This window comes from Pseudorca crassidens, chromosome 1 (genome assembly GCF_039906515.1).
Source record: "Pseudorca crassidens isolate mPseCra1 chromosome 1, mPseCra1.hap1, whole genome shotgun sequence".
Classification (NCBI taxonomy): domain Eukaryota; kingdom Metazoa; phylum Chordata; class Mammalia; order Artiodactyla; family Delphinidae; genus Pseudorca; species Pseudorca crassidens.
The window spans coordinates 45,158,082-45,179,767 of record NC_090296.1 but is presented as its reverse complement, the minus strand read 5'-3'; the positions used below and the strand labels follow the sequence as shown (position 1 = coordinate 45,179,767).

At 40.0% G+C, this 21,686-nt stretch overlaps 1 protein-coding gene across 1 annotated transcript in view; it reads left to right on the top strand.

Moving 5' to 3' along the window:
• The window catches only part of PELI2 (pellino E3 ubiquitin protein ligase family member 2), a 198,744-nt gene extending 179,999 nt beyond the window's left edge, over positions 1-18,745 (top strand). The window contains exon 6 of the mRNA XM_067734724.1: positions 14,921-18,745. Coding sequence (XP_067590825.1) covers positions 14,921-15,487 — 567 coding nt within the window. The 3' untranslated portion in view covers positions 15,488-18,745. The remainder of the gene's footprint in view (positions 1-14,920) is intronic.
• The last annotated feature ends 2,941 nt before the right edge of the window (positions 18,746-21,686 follow it).

The following is a 21,686-nucleotide window of genomic DNA, read 5'->3' as shown; positions in this document are numbered from 1 at the left end:
TTGCTGTGCAAAAGCTTTGAAGTTTCATTAGGTCCCATTTGTTTATTTTTGTTTTTATTTCCATTTCTCTAGAAGGTGGGTCAAAAAGGATCTTGCTGTGATTTATGTCATAGAGTGTTCTGCCTATGTTTTCCTCTATGAGTTTGATAGTTTCTGGCCTTACATTTAGGTCTTTAATCCATTTTGAGCTTATTGTTGTGTATGGTGTTAGGGAGTGATCTAATCTCATACTTTTACATGTACCTGTCCAGTTTTCCCAGCACGACTTATTGAAGAGGCTGTCCTTTCTCCACTGTACATTCCTGCCTCCTTTATCAAAGATAAGGTGACCGTATGTGCGTGGGTTTATCTCTGGGCTTTCTATCCTGTTCCATTGATCTATCTTTCTGTTTTTGTGCCAGTACCCTACTGTCTTCATTACTGTAGCTTTGTAGTATAGTCTGAAGTCGGGGAGCCTGATTCCTCCAGCTCTGTTTTTCGTTCTCAAGATTGCTTTGGCTATTCGGGGTCTTTTGTGTTTCCATACAAATTGTGAAATTTTTTGTTCTGGTTCTGTGAAAAATGCCAGTGGTAGTATGATAGGATTGCATTGAATCTGTAGATTGCTTTGTGTAGTAGAGTCATTTTCACAATGTTGATTCTTCCAATCCAAGAACATGGTATATCTCTCCATCTGTTTGTATCATCTTTAATTTCTTTCATCAGTGTCTTATAATTTTCTGCATACAGGTCTTTTGTCTCCTTAGGTATGTTTATTCCTAGATATTGTATTCTTTTTGTTGCAATGGTAAATGGGAGTGTTTTCTTGATTTCACTTTCAGATGTTTCATCATTAGTGTATAAGAATGCAAGAGATTTCTGTGCATTAATTTTGTATCCTGCAACTTTACCAAATTCATTGATTAGCTCTAGTAGTTTTCTGGAGGCATCTTTAGGATTCTCTACATATAGTATCATGTCATCTGCAAACGGTGACAGCTTTACTTCTTCTTTTCTGATTTGGATTCCTTTTATTTCCTTTTCTTCTCTGATTGCTGTGGCTAAAACTTCCAAAACTATGTTGAATAAGAGTGGTGAGAGTGGGCAACCTTGTCTTGTTCCTGATCTTAGTGGATATGCTTTCAGTTTTTCACCATTGAGGATGATGTTAGCTGTGGGCTTCTCATATATGTCCTTTATTATGTTGAGGAAAGTTCCCTCTATGCCTACTTTCTGCAGGGTTTTTATCATAAATGGGTGTTGAATTTTGTCAAAAGCTTTCTCTGCATCTACTGAGATGATCATATGGTTTTTCTCCTTCAATTCGTTAATATGGTGTATCACATTGATTGATTTGCATATATTGAAGAACCGTTGCATTCCTGGAATAAACCCCACTTGATCATGGTGTATGATCCTTTTAATGTGCTGTTGGATTCTGTTTATTACTATTTTGTTGAGGATTTTTGCACCTATGTTCATCAGTGATATTGGCCTGTAGTTTTGTTTCTTTGTGACATCCTTGTCTGGTTTTGGTATCAAGGTGATAGTGGCCTCATAGAAGGAATTTGGGAGTGTTCCTCCCTCTGCTATATTTTAGAAGAGTTTGAGAAGGATAGGTGTTAGCTCTTCTCTAATTGTTTGATAGAATTCGCCTGTGAAGCCATCTGGTCCTGGGCTTTGGTTTGTTGGAAGAGTTTTAATCACAGTTTCAATTTCAGTGCTTGTGATTGGTCTGTTCATATTTTCTATTTCTTCCTCAGCCTTGGCAGGTTGTGCATTTCTAAGAATTTGTCCATTTCTTCCAGGTTGTCCATTTTATTGGCATAGAGTTGCTTGTAGTAATCTCTCATGATCTTTTTTATTTCTGCAGTGTCAGTTGTTACTTCTCCTTTTTCATTTCTAATTCTGTTGATTTGAGTCTTCTCCCTTTTTTTCTTGATGAGTCTAGTTAATGGTTTATCTATTTTGTTTATCTTCTCAAAGAACCAGCTTTTAGTTTTATTGATCTTTGCTATTGTTTCCTTCATTTCTTTTTCGTTTATTTCTGATCTTATTTTTATGAATTCTTTCCTTCTGCTAACTTTGGGGTTTTTTTGTTCTTCTTTCTCTAATTGCTTTAGGTGCAAGGTTAGGTTGTGTATTTGAGATGTTTCCTGTTTCTTAAGGTAGGATTGTATTGCTATAAACTTCCCCCTTAGAACTGCTTTTGCTGCATCGCTGCATCCCATTGGTTTTGGGTCGTTGTGTCTCCATTGTCATTTGTTTCTAGGTATTTTTGATTTCCTCTTTGATTTCTTCAGTGATCACGTCGTTATTAAGTAGTGTATTGTTTAGCCTCCATGTATTTGTATTTTTTACAGATCTTTTCCAGTAATTGATAGCTAGTCTCATGGCGTTGTGGTTGGAAAAGATACTTGATACGATTTCAATTTTCTTAAATTTACCAAGGCTTGATTTGTGACCCAAGATATGATCTGTCCTGGAGACTATTCCATGAGCACTTGAGAAAATGTGTATTCTGTTGTTTTTGGATGGAATGTCCTATAAATATCAATTAAGTCCATCTTGTTTAATGTATCATTTAAAGCTTGTGTTTCCTTATTTATTTTCATTTTGGATGATCTGTCCATTGGTGAAAGTGGGGTGTTAAAGTCCCCTACTATGAATGTGTTACTGTTGATTTCCCCTTTTATGGCTGTTAGTATTTGCCTTATGTATTGAGGTGCTCCTATGTTGGGTGCATAAATATTTACAATTGTTATATCTTCTTCTTGGATTGATCCCTTTATCACTGTGTAGTGTCCTTCTTTGTCTCTTCTAATAGTCTTTATTTTAAAGTCTAGTTTGTCTGATATGAGAATTGCTACTCCAGCTTTCTTTTGGTTTCCATTTGCATGGAATATCTTTTTCCATTCCCTTACTTTCAGTCTGTATGTGTCTCTAGGCCTGAAGTGGGTCTCTTGTAGACAGCAAATATACGGGTCTTGTTTTTGTATCCATTCAGCCAATCTGTGTCTTTTGGTGCGAGCATTTAGTCCATTTACAGTTAAGGTAATTATTGATATGTATGTTCCTATACCCATATTCTAAATTGTTTTGGGTTCCTTATTATAGGTCTTTTCCATCTCTTGTGTTTCTTGCCTAGAGAAGTTCCTTTAGCATTTGTTGTATAGCTGGTTTGGTGGTGCCGAACTCTCTCAGCTTTTGCTTGTCTGTAAAGGTTTTAATTTCTCCATCAAATCTGAATGAGATCCTTGCTGGGTAGAGTAATCTTGGTTGTAGGTTTTTCTCCTTCATCACTTTAAATATGTCCTGCCACTCTCTTCTGGCTTGCAGTTTCTGCTGAAAGATCAGCTGTTAACCTTATGGGGATTCCCTTACGTGTTACTTGTTGTTTTTCACTTGCTGCTTTTAATATGCTTTCTTTGTATTTAATTTTTGACAGTTTGATTAATATGTGTCTTGGCGTGTTTCTCCTTGGATTTATCCTGTATGGGACTCTCTGTGCTTCCTGGACTTGATTAACTATTTCCTTTCCCATATTAGGGAAGTTTTCAACTATAATCTCTTCAAATATTTTCTCAGTCCCTTTCTTTCTCTCTTCTTCTTCTGGAACCTCTATAATTCGAATGTTGGTGCATTTAAAGTTGTCCCAGAGGTCTCTGAGACTGTCCTCAGTTGTTTTCATTCTTCTTTCTTCATTCTGCTCTGCAGTAGTTATTTCCACTATTTTATCTTCCAGGTCACTTATCCGTTCTTCTGCCTCAGTTATTCTGCTACTGATCCCATCTAGAGTATTTTTCATTTCATTTACTGTTTTGTTCATCATTGTTTGTTTCATCTTTAGTTCTTCTAGTTCCTTGTTAAATGTTTCTTGCATTTTGCCTATTCTATTTCCAAGATTTTGGATCATCTTTACTATCATTATTCTGAATTCTTTTTCAGGTAGATTTCCTATTTCCTCTTCATTTGTTAGGTGTGGTGCATTTTTATCTTGCTCCTTCATCTGCAGTGTGTTTCTCTGTCTTCTCATTTTGCTTATCTTGTTGTGTTTGGGGTCTCCTTTTCTCAGGCTGCAGGTTCGTAGTTCCCGTTGTTTTTGATGTCTGTCCCCAGTAGCTAAGGTTGGTTCAGTGGGTTGTGTAGGCTTCCTGGTGGAGGGGACTAGTGCCTGTGTTCTGGTGGATGAGGCTGGATCTTGTCTCTCTAGTGGGCAGGATCACGTCTGGTGGTGTGTTTTGGGGTGTCTCTGGACTTATTGTGATTTTAGGTGCCTCTCTGCTAATGGGTGGGGTTGTGTTCCTGTTTTTCTAGTTGTTTGGCATAGGTTGTCCAGCACTGTAGCTTGCTGGTCGTTGAGTGAAGCTGGGTGCTGGTGTTAAGATGGAGGTCTCTGGGAGATTTTCGCCATTTGATATTTTGTGGAGCTGGGAGGTCTCTTGTTGACCAGTGTCCTGAATTTGGCTGTCCCACCTCAGAGGCAGAGCCCTGACTCCTGGCTGCTGTTGCAGGCTGCACAGGCTCCCCGGAAGAGGGGTGTGGATAGTGACCTGTGCTCGCACACAGGCTTCTTGGTGGTGGCAGCAGCAGCCTTAGAGTCTCCCTCCCATCTCTGGGGTCCGCGCTTTTAGCCGCGGCTCGCACCCATCTCTGGAGTTCCTTTAAGCAGCGCTCTTAAACCCCTGTCCTCGCACACCAGGAAACAGAGGTAAGAAAAAGTCTCTTGCCTCTTCGGCAGCTCCCAGACCTTTTCCTGGACTCCCTCCTGGCTAGCCGTGGCGCACTAACCCCCTGCAGGCTGTGTTCACTCCGCCAACCCCAGTCCTCTCCCTGCGTTCCGACCAAAGCCTGAGCCTCAGCTTGCAGCCCCGCCCACCCCGGTGGGTGAGCAGACAAGCCTCTCGGGCTGGTGAGTGCCAGTCAGCACCGATCCTCTGTGCGGGAATCTCCCCGTTTTGCCCTCCGCACCCCTGTTGCTGTGCTCTCCTCTGCGGCACTGAAGCTCCCTCCTCTGCCTCCCTTAGTCTCTGCCCACGAAGGGCCTTCCTAGTTTGTGGAAACCTTTCCTCCTTCACAGCTCTCTCCCACTGGTACAGGTCCCATCCCTATTCTTTTGTCTCTGTGTTTTCTTTTTTTCTTTTACCCTACCCAGGTACATGGGGAGTTTCTTGCCTTTTGGGAGGTCTGAGGTCTTCTGCCAGCATTCAGTAGGTGTTCTGTAGGAGCTGCTCCATGTGTAGATGTATTTCTTGTGTATCTGTGGGGAGGAAGGTGATCTCCGCGTCTTACTCTTCCCCTCCGCCCCGAGAATAATTTTAATAACTTAAATAGACTTTGCAACCTAAGTGTCCATCGACAGATGAATGGATAAAGAAGATGTGGCACATATATACAATGGAATATTACTCAGCCATAAAAAGAAACGAAATTGAGTTATTTGTAGTGGGGTGGATGGACCTAGAGTCTGTCATACAGAGTGAAGTAAAACAAGAAGAAAAACAAATACTGTATGCTAACACAGATATATGGAATCTAAAAAAAATGGTTCTGACGAACCTAGGGACAGGACAGGAATAAACACACAGAAGGAGAGAATGGACTTGAGGGCATGGGGAGGGGAAAGGGGTAAGCTGGGATGAAGTGAGAGAGTAGCATTGACATATATACACTATCCAATGTAAAATAGCTAGCTAGTGGGAAGCAGGTGCATTAAACAGGGAGATCAGCTCAGTGCTTTGTGACCACCTAGAGGGGTGGGATAGGGAAGGTGGGAGGGAGACGCAAGAGGGAAGAGATATGGGGATATAAGTATAGGTATAGCTGACTCACTTCGTATACAGCAGAAAGTAACACAACATTGTAAAGCAATTATACTCCAATAAAGATTTAAAAAAAAGAAAACTAGGAGGCTTTGGGTTTCTGATCTTGCCATAAGCATGGGGCACAGCACTAAAAGGTTCTTAATTAAAAGTACTGGAGTGGAAATTTTATTAATTGTTAGGTAGAAGCTAGAACAAGAGAGAACAAATAATTTCTTCCAAACCACCAGAGAAAAAATATAGGGAATACAAGATGTGATCTAGCATTTTTTCAGAGAGCAGCATGAAAACCGAATATTCCTAAGATGGAAAACGAAGGTGGGGGACTATTTTACTAACTTGGTTTGCTATTCTCTACTGGATGTTTGTTTTTCAGGAATTGTTATTTTTATTCCTAGTTTACACCATTATTCAGTTGCAGGTATAGCTTCTGCCTTTTATGATAAGGCCCAATCTTGAGCATCATGGCTGAGTAAATATGAAAAGCATTTTCTAAGAAAGCCAAACAAATTCAATAAACTTTGTTTAAACACTTTGCAAGAGATTGTAAATAGGGAAGAGAATGTGAAGGCTGTTTTTCCAAATAACTTTTTGTGTTTCTGATCATCACAAAACTGAGCTAGGTTGCCCTAAGTAGGGCATCATTATAACAGCAATAGTAAGAAGTCGGTGTATGTTTGCTGAGTGCAGACACTGCATTAACATTTCAGAGACATTAGCTCATTTAATCTGCATATCAGCCTTGTCAGAGAAGTGGAATTATCCCCATCTTATGGATGAGGAAGGTGTAGCATAGAGAGGTTAAATAATGCCCAGTCACAGAGTTAGAAGGTAACAGCAGATGGGATTGAAACACAGGTCCTCCTGCGTTAAAGCCTGAACTCCTGGCTTCTACTCAGTACCATCATGTGGGGAGTCACACCTGGCTCTCACCATCACCAGAGCATTGCCTCCCTGGGCAGATAGAAAGCATACACTGGGTCCTGGACAGCACATCACAGGATGAGTTTCTTGTCTACTCTGGTTCATGTATTTTGTTCACAGATAGAAAGAGCACATAAAAATAACAGCTAAGAGGGAAAACAGGCTACTGTTTGAGCAGCCACTGTGTATTAGTGGTTCTGAGGTCAGGCCATAGGTCCAAGTCCTGGTCTACCACTTAGTAGATCTGCAGTCTTGAGTCAGTGACTTGACCTCTCTGTACCTGGCCTCACATCCAGGTAACCGGAATAATGCTAGTATATATCCTTTAGGATTACTGTGAGAACGAGTAAGATTGGAGCAGTGCTGTACCCAGGAACAGTCCAGTCCATAATTGGTTGCCATGATTAAGCAGGAGCTAGGAACTGGAAATCTGGCAGTGACCAGGATGTCCAGAGCTCTGCCCTCAAATTGTGGAGTCTGGAAAAGGTTACAGGCAAGACCTCAAATCATTAGGATATTGTGTGATAAGTACAGTCATAAGGAAAGTACTGAAAGGCACAGGAGTCCCTCAGAGGGACACCTGTCCTAGACATGGGAGTCAAGAGTGTGTGGAATATAGAAGACCACAGACTGAAAATTTGTAAGATGTTGTTTACCAAGAACTGCCCTACAGGAAGGAAAAGGAAGGTTGTTTAACAACGTGGCCCGGGGGCAGAGATAAGATGGCAGAGTAGAAGAATGTGAGCTCACCTCTTCTTACGAAAACACAAAAATCACAACTAACTGTTGAACAACCATCAACAAAAAAATCACTGGAACCTACCAAAAAAGATATCCTACATCCAAAGACAAAGAAGAAGCCACAGTGGGATGGTAGGAGGGGAGCAATAACGATAAAATCAAATCCCATACCCACCATATGGGTGACCCACAAACTAGAAAATAATTACATTGCAGAGGTTCTCCCATGGGAGTGAAAGTTCTGAGCCCCAGCCTGGGGTTCTAGAAATGGGAAGAGGAGCCCCCAGAGCATCTGGTTTTGAAGGGGTTTGATTTCAGGACTTCCAAAGGACTGGGGGAAACAGAAACTTCACTCTTGGAGGGCACACACAAGTTCTCGTGCACACCAGGAACCAGGGAAAAAAGCAGTGACCTCATAAGAGAACCAGACCTACCTGCTGGTATTGGAGGATTTCCTGTGTAGGCAGGGGCGGCTGTGGCTCACTGCAGTGACAGACACTGGCAGTGGTAGTCCTGAGGAGTACTCATTAGCGTGAGCCCTCCTGGAGGCCACCATTTTCTCACCAAGACCTGGCCCCACCCAACAGCCTTGTAATGCCTCAGGCCAAACAACCAATAGAGCAGGAACACAGCCCCAGCCATCAGCAAACAGGCTGCTGAAAGTCTTCCTGAGCACACAGCTGTGTGCTAAACACACCCCCTGACACAGCCCTGCCCACCAGACGTACAAGACCCAGCTCCATCCATCAGTGGGCAGGAACCAGTCCCTACCACCAGGAAGCCTGCACAAGCCTCTTAGGCCAGCCTCATCCACCAGGAGGCAGACAGCAGAAGGAGAATTGCAACCCTGCAGCCTGCAGAATGGAAACCGCAATTACAAAAAAATTACACAGAATGAGATGCCAGAGGAATACGTCCCAGACAAAGGAACAAGAAGAAACCCAAGAAGAACAACTAAATGAAGTGGAGATAGGCAATCTACCCAAAATAGAATTCAGAGTAATGATAGTAAAGATGATCCAAGATCTCAGAAAAAGAATGGAGGCACACACCGAGAAGATACAAGAAGTGTTTAACAAAGACCTAGACAAACTAAAGAACAAACAGAAAGAAGTGAGCAATACAATAACAGAACTGAAAAATATATTAGACGGAATCAACAGCAGAATAAATGAGGCAGAAGAACAGATAAGTGAACTGGAAGACAACATGGCGGAAACGACTGCCATGGAATAGAATGAAAAGAAATGAGGATAGTCTAAGAGGCCTCTGGGACGAAATTAAACACACCAACATTCACATTATAAGGATCCCAGATGGAGAAGAGAGAGAAAGGACCTGAAAAGATATTTGAAGAGATAATAGCTGAAAACTTCTCTAACATGGGAAAGGAAACAGACACCCAAGTCCAGGAAGTGCAGAGAGTCCCAGGCAGGATAAAGCCAAGGAGGAACATGCCAAGACACATAGTAATCAAACTGACAAGAGTTATAGACAAAGTATTGAAAGCAACAAGGGAAAAGCAACAAATAACATACAAGGGATTTGCCATAAGGTTATCATCTGATTTTTCAGCAGAAACTCTACAGGCCAGAAGGGAGTGGCATGATATATTTAAACTGATGAAAGGGAAGAACCTACAACCAAGAATACTCTACCCAGCAGAGCTCTCATTAAGATTAAATGGAGAAATCAGAAGCTTTACAGACAAGCAGAAGCTAAGAGAATTCAGCATCACCAGACCAGCTTTGCAACAAATGCTAAAGGAACTTCTCTAGGCAGAAAAAAATAAAAGACCACAAGTAGAAACAAGAAAATTATGAATGGAAAAGCTCACTGGTAAAGGTAGGAAATCCTCCACACACAAATACGATATCAAAACCAGCAATCGTGAGAAGTGTACAAATGCAGGACACTGGAAATGCATTTGAAATTAAAAGAATCTTATTTATATATAAGCTGTAGTTGAAATTAAAAACACTCTTGTTTATAGACTGCCATCATGGTAACCGCAAACCAAAAATCTGCAATAGATACATGAAAAAGAAAAAGGAATCCAAACACAGTAATAAAGTTAGTCATCAAATCACAAGAGTACAAAAGAGGAAGGGGAGAAAAAAGACCTACAAAAACAAATCCAAAGCAATTAACAAAATGGCAGTAGGAACATACATATCAATAATTACCTTAAACATAAACAGATTAAATGCTTCAACCAAAAGACATAGACTGGCTGAATGGATACAAAAAACAAGACCCGTATATATGCTGTCTACAAGAGAACCACTTCCGATCTAGGGACACATACAGACTGAAAGTGAGGGAACGGAAAAAGGTATTCCATGCAAATGGAAATCAAAAGAAAGCTATAGTGGCAACACTCATATCAGATAAAATAGACTTTAAAATAAAGACTGTTACAAGAGGCAAAGAAGGACACTACATAATGATCAAGGGATCAATCCAAGAAGAAGATATAACACCTGTAAATATACATGCACCCAACATAGGAGCACATCAATATATAAGGCAAACACTAATAGCCATAAAGGGAGAAATTGACAGTAACACAATAATAGTGGGGGACTTTAACACCCCACTTTCACCAATGGACAGATCATCCAGACAGAAAATCAATAAGGAAACACAGGCCTTAAATGACACATTAGACCAGATGGACTAAATTGATATTTATAGAGCATTCCATCCAAAAGCAGCAGAATACACATTCTTTTCAAGTGCACATGGAACATTCTCCAGGAATGACACATGCTGGACCACAAAGTGAGCCTCGGTAAATTTAAGAAAATTGAAATCATATCAAGCATCTTTTCTGACCATGACACTATGAGATTAGAAATCATCTAAAAGAAGAAAAAAAAAAACCTGTAAAAAAAAAAACCACACAAACACATGGAGCTTAAACAATATGCTACTAAACAGACAATGGATCACTAAAGAAATCAAAAAATACCTGGAGACAAATGAAAATGAAAGCACCACAACCCAAAACCTATGGGATGCAGCAAAAGCAGTTCTAAGAGGGAAGTTCATAGCAATACACTCTTGCCTCAGGAAACAAGAAAAGTCTCAAATAACCGAACCTCACACCTAAAGCAAGTAGAGAAAGAAAAACAAACAAAACCCAAAGTTAGTAGAATGAAAGAAATAAAGATCAGAGCAGAAATAAATGAAATAGAGATGACGTAAACAATAGAAAAGAGCAGTGAAACTAAAAGCTGGTTCTTGGAGAAGATAAACAAAACCGATAAACTTTTTTAGACAAACTCATCGAGAAAAAAAGGGAGAGGGCCCAAATCAGTAAAATTAGAAATGAAAATGGAGAAGTTACAGCTAACACCACAGAAACACAAGGATCATAAGAGACTACTATAAGCAACTATACGCCAACCAAATGGACAACCTAGAAGAAATGGACAAATTCTTAGAAAGGTATACTCTCCCAAGACTGAACCAGGAAGAAATAGAAAATATGAACAGACCAAATTACCAGTGCTGAAATTGAATCAGTCATTTAGAAATTACAATAAGCAAAATTCCAGGACCAGATGGCTTCACAGATGAATTCTACAAAACAATTTAGGGAAGAGTTAACACCTATCCTTCTGAAACTATTCCAAAAAATTGCAGAGTAAGGAACACTCCCAAAGTCATTCTCTGAGCCACCATCACCCTGATACAGAACCAGACAAAGATATCACACACAAAGAAAGAAAATTATAGACCAATATCACTCATCAACTTAGATGCAAAAATCCTCAACAAAATACTAGCAGACCCACTCCAACAATATGCTAAAAGGATCATACAACAATGATCAAGTGGGATTTATCCCAGGGGTGCGAGGATTTTTCAGTATCTGCAAATCAATCAGTGTGATGCACCACATCAACAAATTGGAGAATAAAAACCACATGATGATATCAATATATGCAGAAAAAACTTTTGATAAAATTCAACATCCATTTCAGATAAAAACTCCTCTTTAGAGAGTGGGCACAGAAGGAATGTACCTCAACAAAATAAAGGTGATATGTGACAAAGCTACAGCTAACATACTTAGTGGTGAAAGCTGAAAGCATTTCCTCTAAGATCATGAAAAAGACAGGGATGTCCACGATGTCCACTCTTGCCACTTTTATTCAACATAGTTTTGGCACTCATAGCCATGGCAATCAGAGAAAAAAAAAAATGGAATCCAAATTGGAAAAGAAGAAGTAAAACTGTCATTGTTTGCAAATGACATGATGCTGTACATGGAAAATCCTAAAGATGCTACCAGAAAACTACTAGAAGTCATCAGTGAATTTGGTGAAGTTGCTGGATACAAAATTAGAACACAGAAATCTGTTGCATTTCTATACACTAACGATGAAAGATCAGAAAGAGAAATTACAGAAACAGTCCCATGTACCATCACAACAAAAAATAAAATACCTAGGAATAAACTTACCTAGGAAGCAAAAGACCTTTACTCAAAAAACTGTAAGACTCTGATGAAAGAAAACAAAGATGACACAAACAGATGGAAAAATATACCGTGTTCTTGGATTGGAAGAATCAATATTGTGAAAATGACTATACTACCCAAGGCAATCTACAGATTCAGTGCAATCCCTAGCAAATTACCAATGGCATTTTTCACAGAATTAGAACAAAAAATTCTTAATTGTATGGAGACACAAAAGACACCGAAAACCAAAGCAATCTTGATAAAGAAAAATGGAGCTCAAGGATTCAGGCTTCCTGACTTCAGACTATACTACAAAGCTACAGTCCTCAGAACTGTGTGGTACTGGCACAAAAACAAGTATAGATCAATGGAAGAGGATAGAAAGCCCAGAAATAATCCCACGCACCTACGGTCAATCTATGACAAAGAAGACAAAACTATACAATGGAGGAAAGACAGTCTCTTCAATAAATGGTGTTGGGAAAACTGGAGAGCTGCATGTATAATAATGAAATTAGAACATTCTTTAACACCATACACAAAAATAAACTCAAAATGGATTAAAGACCTGATAGTATAAAACTCTTAAGAGGAAAACGTAGGTAAAACACTCTTTGACATAAATCGCAGCAATATCTTTTTTGACCCATCTCCTAGAGTAATGAAAATAAAAACAAAAATAAACAAACAGGACCTAATTAAACTCAAAAGCTTTTGCACAGCAAAGGAAACCATAAACAAAATGATAAGACAACCCACAGAATGGGAAAAAAATATTTGCAAACAATGCGACCCACAAGGGATTAATCCCCAAAAGTTACAAACAGCTCATGTCCTTCGACAGATGAATGGATAAAGAAGATGTGGTGCATATATACGATGGAATAGTACTCACCCATTAAAAAGAATGAAATAATGCCTTATTCAGCAACATGGATGGACCTGGAGATTATCACACTGAGTGAAGTAAGTCAGAGAAAGACAAATATCATATGATATCACTTATGTGAAGAATCTAAAAAATAATAATAATACAAACGAACGTATTTCCAAAACAGAGACAGACTCACAGACTTAGAAAACAAACTTATGGTCACCAAAGGGGAAAGGTGAGAGAGAGGGAAAAAATTGGGAGTTTGGGATTGACATATACACACTATTATATTTAAAATAGATAACCAACAAGGACCTACTGTATAGCATAGGGAACTCTGCTCAATATTCTGTAATAACTTAAATGGGAAAAGAACTTGAAAAAGAATATATACATATATATGTATAACTGAATCACTCTGCCATACACCTGAAACTAACATAACATTGTTAATCAACTATACTCCAACAGAAAATAAAAATTCAAAAATAAATTTCAGAAGACTGAAATCATATGAACTATATTCTCTGACCATGATATAATCAATCTAGTAGTCATGAATAAGATAAAAACAGCATCTGTGTGTGTGTGTGTATATATATATATATACTTTTTTTTTTTTTTTTTGGTGGTACGTGGGCCTCTTAGTGTTGTGGCCTCTCCCATTGCAGAGCACAGGCTCAGCAGCCATGGCTCACAGGCCCAGCCGCTCCGCGGCCTGTGGGATCCTCCCGGACCGGGGCACGAACCCGTGTCCCCTGCATCAGCAGGCGGACTCTCAACCACTGTGCCACCAGGGAAGCCCTGTGTATATTTTAATAAAATATATTTATAAAGAAAAAGCAATGAATAAAAATAATCATAAAGAAAAACATAGCCTAAACTCCAGCTTATTACCACAGCAGTGTCCTTCTTCTTACAAAGTTTATGCAGAGATGAGACCTCCCGAGAATTACCAGTGGTCGGGAAGAGAAGGGAGGCTCCTGATACCCAGCGAGAAGGGAGGAGACTAGGAGGTGTTCAGGGTGGGAGTGGGGCGAGGAGAGAGCTTCAGCGACTTAAAGGCTATTCAAAAAGCAGTCACCGTGTTTTTCCTGTAAAGTATTGAGATTTATCATTTTGTTGGGATTTTAGCTTTTTCTAACTACCAGTATGGATACTTTTTTGGGGAAGGACCGCTGTTGTCATTAAAGGACAACTTCCAGGCAAAGTGCCATCCACGTGAGCCCTGAACGATGAGTGGGAGTTTGCCAGGCCCAGGGGTAGACTAGGGGTGGGGTGAGCCGGGATAGAGAATTCTCGACAGAGGTCACTCGTGGCACGTGCCAGAGGGCAGTGCACCTAAGTGCCTCCACAGAGCACAGGTGGCCCACGGAGACGGGTCAGGCTCCTGCGGATCATATCTAACTGTGCTGCTTGTCAGCTGTTAATCAATCTTGTGAGCACTTGGTACGTAGCACAGCCAGTCTCTAGGGGCAGGACAGAAATAAAGACGCAGATGTAGAGAACAGCCTTGAGGACACAGGGAGGGGGAAGGGTAAGCTGGGATTAAATGATGTTCCAAAGCTCACAGTGAGCGCTTCTACTCCAGACCTTAGGAATGCAGGATAGATGATAGATTGTGTGAAGCCGAAGGTCAAGAGTCGTTGGCACCACTATAGTATTTACTGCAGGGCCCCCCTAGGGGTCTTCTGGATTGGCTCTGGTCTAAATGAGCGTGAGTCTTCACCAGATGGACTGGCTGGACATCTCCTGTCCCTTATGAGACCAAGGAGGAGTTGTGTTGTTGACTTGAGGAGGAAAACTAAAAATCTAAGGAGATTTGTGACGTTTGTTAAAATAACCACTACATTAATTGAACACGTAAAGTAAATGTATCCGCGCTCAGGGCTTTGTGTGTTTCACATACGTGATTTACATCCAGTGTTCAGATGAGGAAAGGGAAGCTCAGGGAGGGTGAGTTACCCACCTAGTCCTGTTTTGCAGGAAGGCCATGGGATAAACTGCCCCCCTGTGTTGACTACGGAGATGATCTTTAAGAGGACAAAAACGTTAGCGTGGTTTGTCAAATTTTGCTTTTAAAAGGCATGTCTGTCAAACTTGTAGGTGGAAAGCGAGACCAACGTCCTGCAGGACGGCTCCCTCATCGACCTGTGCGGGGCCACCCTGCTCTGGAGGACAGCAGATGGCCTCTTTCACACCCCAACCCAGAAGCACATTGAAGCCCTGCGGCAGGAGATCAACGCTGCCCGGCCACAGTGCCCCGTGGGGCTCAACACCTTGGCCTTCCCCAGCATCAACAGGAAAGAGGTGGTGGAGGAGAAGCAGCCCTGGGCGTACCTCAGCTGTGGCCACGTGCACGGCTACCACAACTGGGGCCATCGGAGCGACACGGAGGCCAACGAGAGGGAGTGTCCCATGTGCAGGACTGTGGGCCCCTACGTGCCGCTCTGGCTCGGCTGCGAGGCGGGCTTTTACGTAGACGCGGGACCACCCACTCATGCTTTCACCCCGTGTGGACACGTGTGCTCAGAGAAGTCTGCGAAATATTGGTCTCAGATCCCGCTGCCTCACGGGACTCATGCATTTCATGCTGCCTGCCCTTTCTGTGCCACGCAGCTGCTTGGGGAACAGAACTGCATCAAATTGATTTTCCAAGGTCCAGTTGACTGATGCCCTTTACAGCCATCGACGACGACTTTATTAACAAGTTACTGTGAAGATTTTGCCACTAACTCTAGATTTTACCTTTTTATAATACCGTTCATTAAGGGGAGGGGGGGTCCTGAGGCTGGGAAAAAAGAAGGGCGTGGTGATGAAACATGCCAGGCATCGACGATAACAGTGGTGTGTTGCATGCTCAAAATAGCAGCATCCTCATTGAAGTCCGCTTAATTAAACCATAATATCTTTGTAACAATTGGATTTAAAATGCCATACTTTTGTTTTAACCTTGGGGTTTTTAAAACAAGTTTTCTTTGTTAAATTTGGACAGGACTTTAAATCCCATTTTAAAACTGTAGAAGAAATTTACTCAAAAGTTGTTGGCTCTTAACTGCAAACCAGTGCTGTGTGGTATAGGTGTTAGACATGCCGTGTCTGGAAATACTTGATACAGGTTAGAATCTGACCAGATACCAAAGGGGCAGCTCTATAAGATGATGTTGGGGGACAGGAGACCTTAGGCACAGATGATTGTTTTGAAATCGGGGGCTTTTCTCTGATTTTTCTTTTGAGGGGAGGGAATATTCATATGTTGTCATGTTTTCTTTTTTTTTTTTAAACTTCAGTGGAATTTAATTACTTTATACACACATTCATCAAATACCTTGGCATTTCAAACAAAGAGTTTCCCATAACTTTTTAGTCTGCCTTTTGTTATTTTTGGTCTGACATGGTCTATCCCTGATTCTCATCGTGCATAGCCAAAACTGTTTGGTTGATTAAAATGTAGCTGCCCTTAAAAATTCATTAACTGAGAGTGATTATTGCAGCAGAAAACATGGCCCAGGTAATATAATATCAAGTTTACTTGCTCACTGAATAATTTAAGAGTGATTAAAAATAAGATTTTACTTTTTAAAACTACTCGTTGGAATTTCCTAAGTTTTTCTTAGGAAAGCCAAAATTCCGTGAAGTTAAAAAGCAACATATTACAACAATACAGTCAGTTTTGTTCACCCTCTTTCTGTCATCTGTCACCTTCCCTTGCAGCTTACAGAGCCCTATAAGTTTTGAAAATGTTTGCAAATCAGACTAAATTTAAATGTGATCATTAGATATACACAACACCAAGTGGTACATCTGCAGAGAGCATTTGAAATTACTGATTTCAAGAGAGCAAATGAGTGTTTACTGAGGAATAATTAAATCAGAATTTCATATGAGCTCCACCAGCCCTCTCTGTTAGTTTCATTTCATTTTGAATAATACTTCTTGGATGTTCATCCTCTGTGCTCAGTATCAGTGTATCACTGTTCCCGTGATGTAAAGATCCTTTAGGACATGCGACTACCAGAGCTGGCTGGGATGAAATAGATTCCTGCCACATGGAGCAAGTATGTTTAAATTAATATCCTCTTAAATTGACCATTGCAGATTCATGCTGCATTTTTTTAACCTTTGTAAAGATATATGATTCTAATCTACTGTATTCCTGTTTGAATTGGTTTTTCCATGGTTTGCCTACTAGCAAATATTTTGCCTATTTCAATTGTCCTAACCCATTCTGAAAGCCCTTTTCCTTAACGTGATAAGATCTATTAGTCTTGATTGCTGCTGCTTCAATTGACTTAATATATAAAAATTTCATCCTCTCAGTTTTCAAATAGCTTTACTTTTCACTGGAGATTATTGTTTATGAGGTGTTTTTGTTTTGGTGATTTTTAAGTGCTGTGAAAATCCAACCACAGTGCTCTCATTGATAGCTTACTCAATTCTGTATAGCTTGCTTGACCTGCAGACAGAGAATGAAAGAGGACAATGAAATTGCCCAGAATATATCCAATGCCTTTTGGTGTAGCCAGAGTCTCCCACGATTAGCTTTTACTGATGGAATATGTCTTTTCAGTCTGTGCCGCCTTAGGCTCCACAAAATGATACAGGAAGCACACGGTCCCTTTTCTTGCGATGTGGTTTGAAAGTGGTTTGAGGAGTCTTGATAACCCTAAAAAGCATCTTGTAAGGTAAATAAATAGTCTTGCATCTAGAAAGACTGGATTTTACCTATCAGAAACTTGTTTTTTTCCAGAAAGTTACCATCTGATATAACTTTCTATTTCAAGGACTATAGTAGTTCAAGGTCAGGTAGTTCCACATGCAACATATACCCCAAAATAGTTATCTTCCAACCTGAGAAGTTTGACTTTTTAGTAAATTTGGGTAGAAATTCCAAGCTCTTGGAAGGGGCAACAGTGACCCCCGCGCCTCTGTTAGCACCACACCTTTTCCTTTGACTTCCAAGTGAGGTCCCCTGTCCCCTGTCTAAAGAACCCCACAGCAAGGTGGCCCGTTTGCAGAAGGAAGCCAGGCTCATCTTGGCCACTGCTAGTAAGATCTGCTAACTTTGGTTAATGGGACTTTTTTTTTCTCTGGAAAAAATGAGAATAAAGGACTCTAGCTCAGAGTACAGTAATACAGTTCAGAAAAGGTAACTTCTCAGAGGTTATGTCTGTTTTTATGTCTTGCTTGACATACATTCAAGGGCAAATTCCACTCCCCAGGTGTACACATAGGAAATTGCAGACCAGTTATCCTGATCTCAGCCTGACTGAAATGCCTTTTGTGACTAGGTTTCCAGAAGAGCTCCAATGATGTATTCCCATAGGTTTTTTTTCCAGTTGTTTACGCCAGTTTATTACAAAAAAAAAAAAAAAAAAAAGATTTAGAGTGAATGGGATACAACTCTGAATATTTTTCTAGTCTGGAATTGTTTTTATTATTACTAATCGGTGCTGCCAGGTCATGCATGCTGCAACACAACATTTCCCTTATTTGGTTTCGCTTTTTGCAAGAAGGGCTACAGTTCACACTGCAGAGTATTAAGCTTTCTGGGGTTTTTTCCCTAACTGTAGCCCAAAAGAATTAAAATCTTTTAATATAAATAGAGAGCATATTTATCATTCCTCGATAGTTAATTATAGAGTTTGGTACCTTTGTGCCTCAGGGAAGCCACGTGACATAACTGGTTATAGAATTTTTCAGGGTTAGGGTTTAAAGAAAGGAGAAAGCCATTGGAAAAATGATGGGCTCCTTTAAGGAGACGAATGAATCTGGATGCAGAAATATGCCAGGAATTGGCATACACATGATTGTAGTAGAATTTATTTCCAGTAGCAGTAGGGAAATTATTTTAAGTTATTACATCTACTATATTAGCAAAGTTGAGGAGAACTCTTTTCTTCATAAAGCTTCCATGCTTTATTTTTGCTTTACATTAAAAAAAAAAAAAAATCCAAACCCCTGTCATTTGGGAGCTCAGTATTGTTATTTGGGCACTTTTTGAGAGTTTAAAAAGGAGCATGTTTTCTCTTTCTTAATTTAAGTCTCACATAGATTATAGAAGTGTTACCTGCAGTTCTATGATTTTGATCAACTTTTCTTTTTAAAGCCATTCTGTGCTTTGGATTTGCATGAAAGGATATATGATCACAACATTGTCAATGCTGGCTAAAAAACTTATCTTCATGCAATCCTGCCTTGTAACAGTGGAATTTCTAATAGGCAAACCACAGAACCTTGATTTTAAGCTGGATCTAGCGCTGTTCTTTTGGCTGTAGCTCTTACAACCCCAGAGTTTAACCTTCATAGGCTGAGGGTATGAAGTTCCTCCTTTAATGCTAGAAGGAGAGCACAGCTCTGTCATCATTTCTTTATGACCCAGTCGAAGACCAATGAGACAACTCCAGGATCTTTTTAAAAGAATGTAAGCATTACTGAATCAGTAAAACAGAAGAAGGTTCAGTATTTCTTCTTAGTAAAACTAATATCCTCTCAAGTTTTCACCCTCATGCAGAATCCCTAGAGGAGGATAAGGAAAAGCAAGTATTTTTCCAGTTCTACTTAACTGTTTCTAAACAAAAATAAACTCGATGAAAGGGAAGTTGTTTCTTTTTAGCTGAGATGACATATTGTTTCTCTGTTTTAAATAGTCTAGAAGCTAAGAGGTTGGTCATATTTACCATGTATAGTGTTATGAGCAGTTAAATTTTATGGATATATTTGTAAAACTTCTTTTATATTTCATGTCAAATTGAAAAGTTTATTTCTTCACTGTTATATCTGTGGAAATACAAGCCATTTTACAGGAAAAATCTTCAGAAACTATTAAACGGATCTCAGTATGTTTGTGAGTCGTTGTCTTCATCAGGACATTAGATAGGAAGAGGATGTAAAAGTAGACTTGACTTTTGCATTTTTCAAACTTATAATTCGATCTCAGACAGTTGAGCTGATCATTGTTTTATATTCTGCACAATACCTATTTAAACCAAGATTCTGAAAAATCACAATTTTTTTTTTTTTTTTTTGCGGTACGCGGGCCTCTCACTGTTGTGGCCTCTCCCGTTGCGGAGCACAGGCTCCAGACGCGCAGGCTCAGCGGCCATGGCTCACGGGCCCAGCCGCTCCGCGGCATGTGGGATCTTCCCGGACCGGGGCACGAACCCGTGTCCCCTGCATCGGCAGGCGGACTCTCAACCACTGCGCCACCAGGGAAGCCCTCAATTTTTTTATCTGAAAAATTCCATTGGTGTTTATATTTGTGACATTACATCACTGTCAAATAAATCTCACTTCTAGGAGAATTTAACCTGGCTTGTAGAATTAATGGATTTTCTGCATGGCCATTATAGTCATATTGCTACCTTTGTGACAATCTTCATTCACTTTTAACAACATAGCATTATATGTAAGCCTCCAAGCCTTAAACTAGTATGTCTTTCATAAGAAAAGGTATTTGACAGTTTTTTTCTCATCACATTGATATTTAAGGAGTCTTAGTATTGAGGGAAATAGATTTTTCATCCCCCCCCAAAATATACATTTATATAGGCTTTTATTTCAGGATTAAGTATTCTAACACTTTAACAAATCTAAGATGCCATGATTTGTAAGATGCGTTATTATAGAAAAACATAGCCAGTTACAATTGTGGGATGCACTCGGTTTTACAAGGGTGCCCAAACTATTCAATGGGGAAAGAAGAGTATTTAACAAATGGAGCTGGGGTAACTAGATATCCACATGCAAAAGAATGAAGTTAGACCCCTACCTGACACAATATACAAAAATTAACTCAGAATGGACAGAGAGCAAAAACTATAGAACAGAGTAAAACCTTTGTGACCCTGGATTAGTCAGTGATTTCTTAAACACCAAAAAACACAAACATAAGAAAGAAGATAAACTGGACTTCAAAATTAAAATATTTTGTGCATCAAAAGTAAAAAAAAAAAAAAAAAGGTAAAAAGACAACCCATACAATGGGAGAAGATATTTGGAGATCATATAACTAATAAGGCAATTGTATCCAGAATACATGGAAAACTCATAACTCATCAAGAAAAGGACAGGTAGGTAACCCAGTTAAAAAATGGTCAAAAGATTTGAATACTTTTCCAAAGAAGATACACAAATGACCAATAAGCACATAAAGATTCCCAACATCATTAGGCATCACAGAAATGCAAGTTAAAAACCACAGAATACCACTTTATACCCACTGTGATAGCTAAAATCAAAAAGACAGTAACAAGTGTTGAGAATGTGTTGAAAAACTGGAACCCTCATACACTGTTGGTAGAACTGTAAAACGGTGCAACCACTTTGGAGCAGCAGTTTACAACTCCTCAAAATATAAAATATACAGTTACCACATGAGCCAGCATTTTCACTCCCAGCTATATACCAAAGAGGGTTGTGAAACAGCTTTCAGTTTGTAGCAAATAGGCTTCATTCAGCCTGCCCTGAGTTCCAAAGGGCAGATTCAAACAGCTGCAAATCAGGAAAGGGAGAGAATGCAGAAACAAAGGAGAAGCAGTCAAGAAACAAAAGTGTAGCAACAGGGCAGGATCCTGGTTCCTCCTCAAGGATATAACAATATATCTTTGACTTCTGCAGGAACTAAGGCCCCAGCCAGATGGAGGATGGTAACTTCAGGCTGAGTGCAAGGTTCCTGGAGCACCATCCTGTTACCTTACCACCAACCAATCAGAAGAAAGTCACACACCCTGCAGCCCTCATCCCAAATTTTGCCTATAAAAACATGTCCCTGAAAACCATCAGGGAATTCAGGTTTTTCTGAGCATGATCCACCGTTCTTGCTTGACCCTGCAATAAACCTTTCTCTGCTCCAAACTCCAACGCTTTGGTT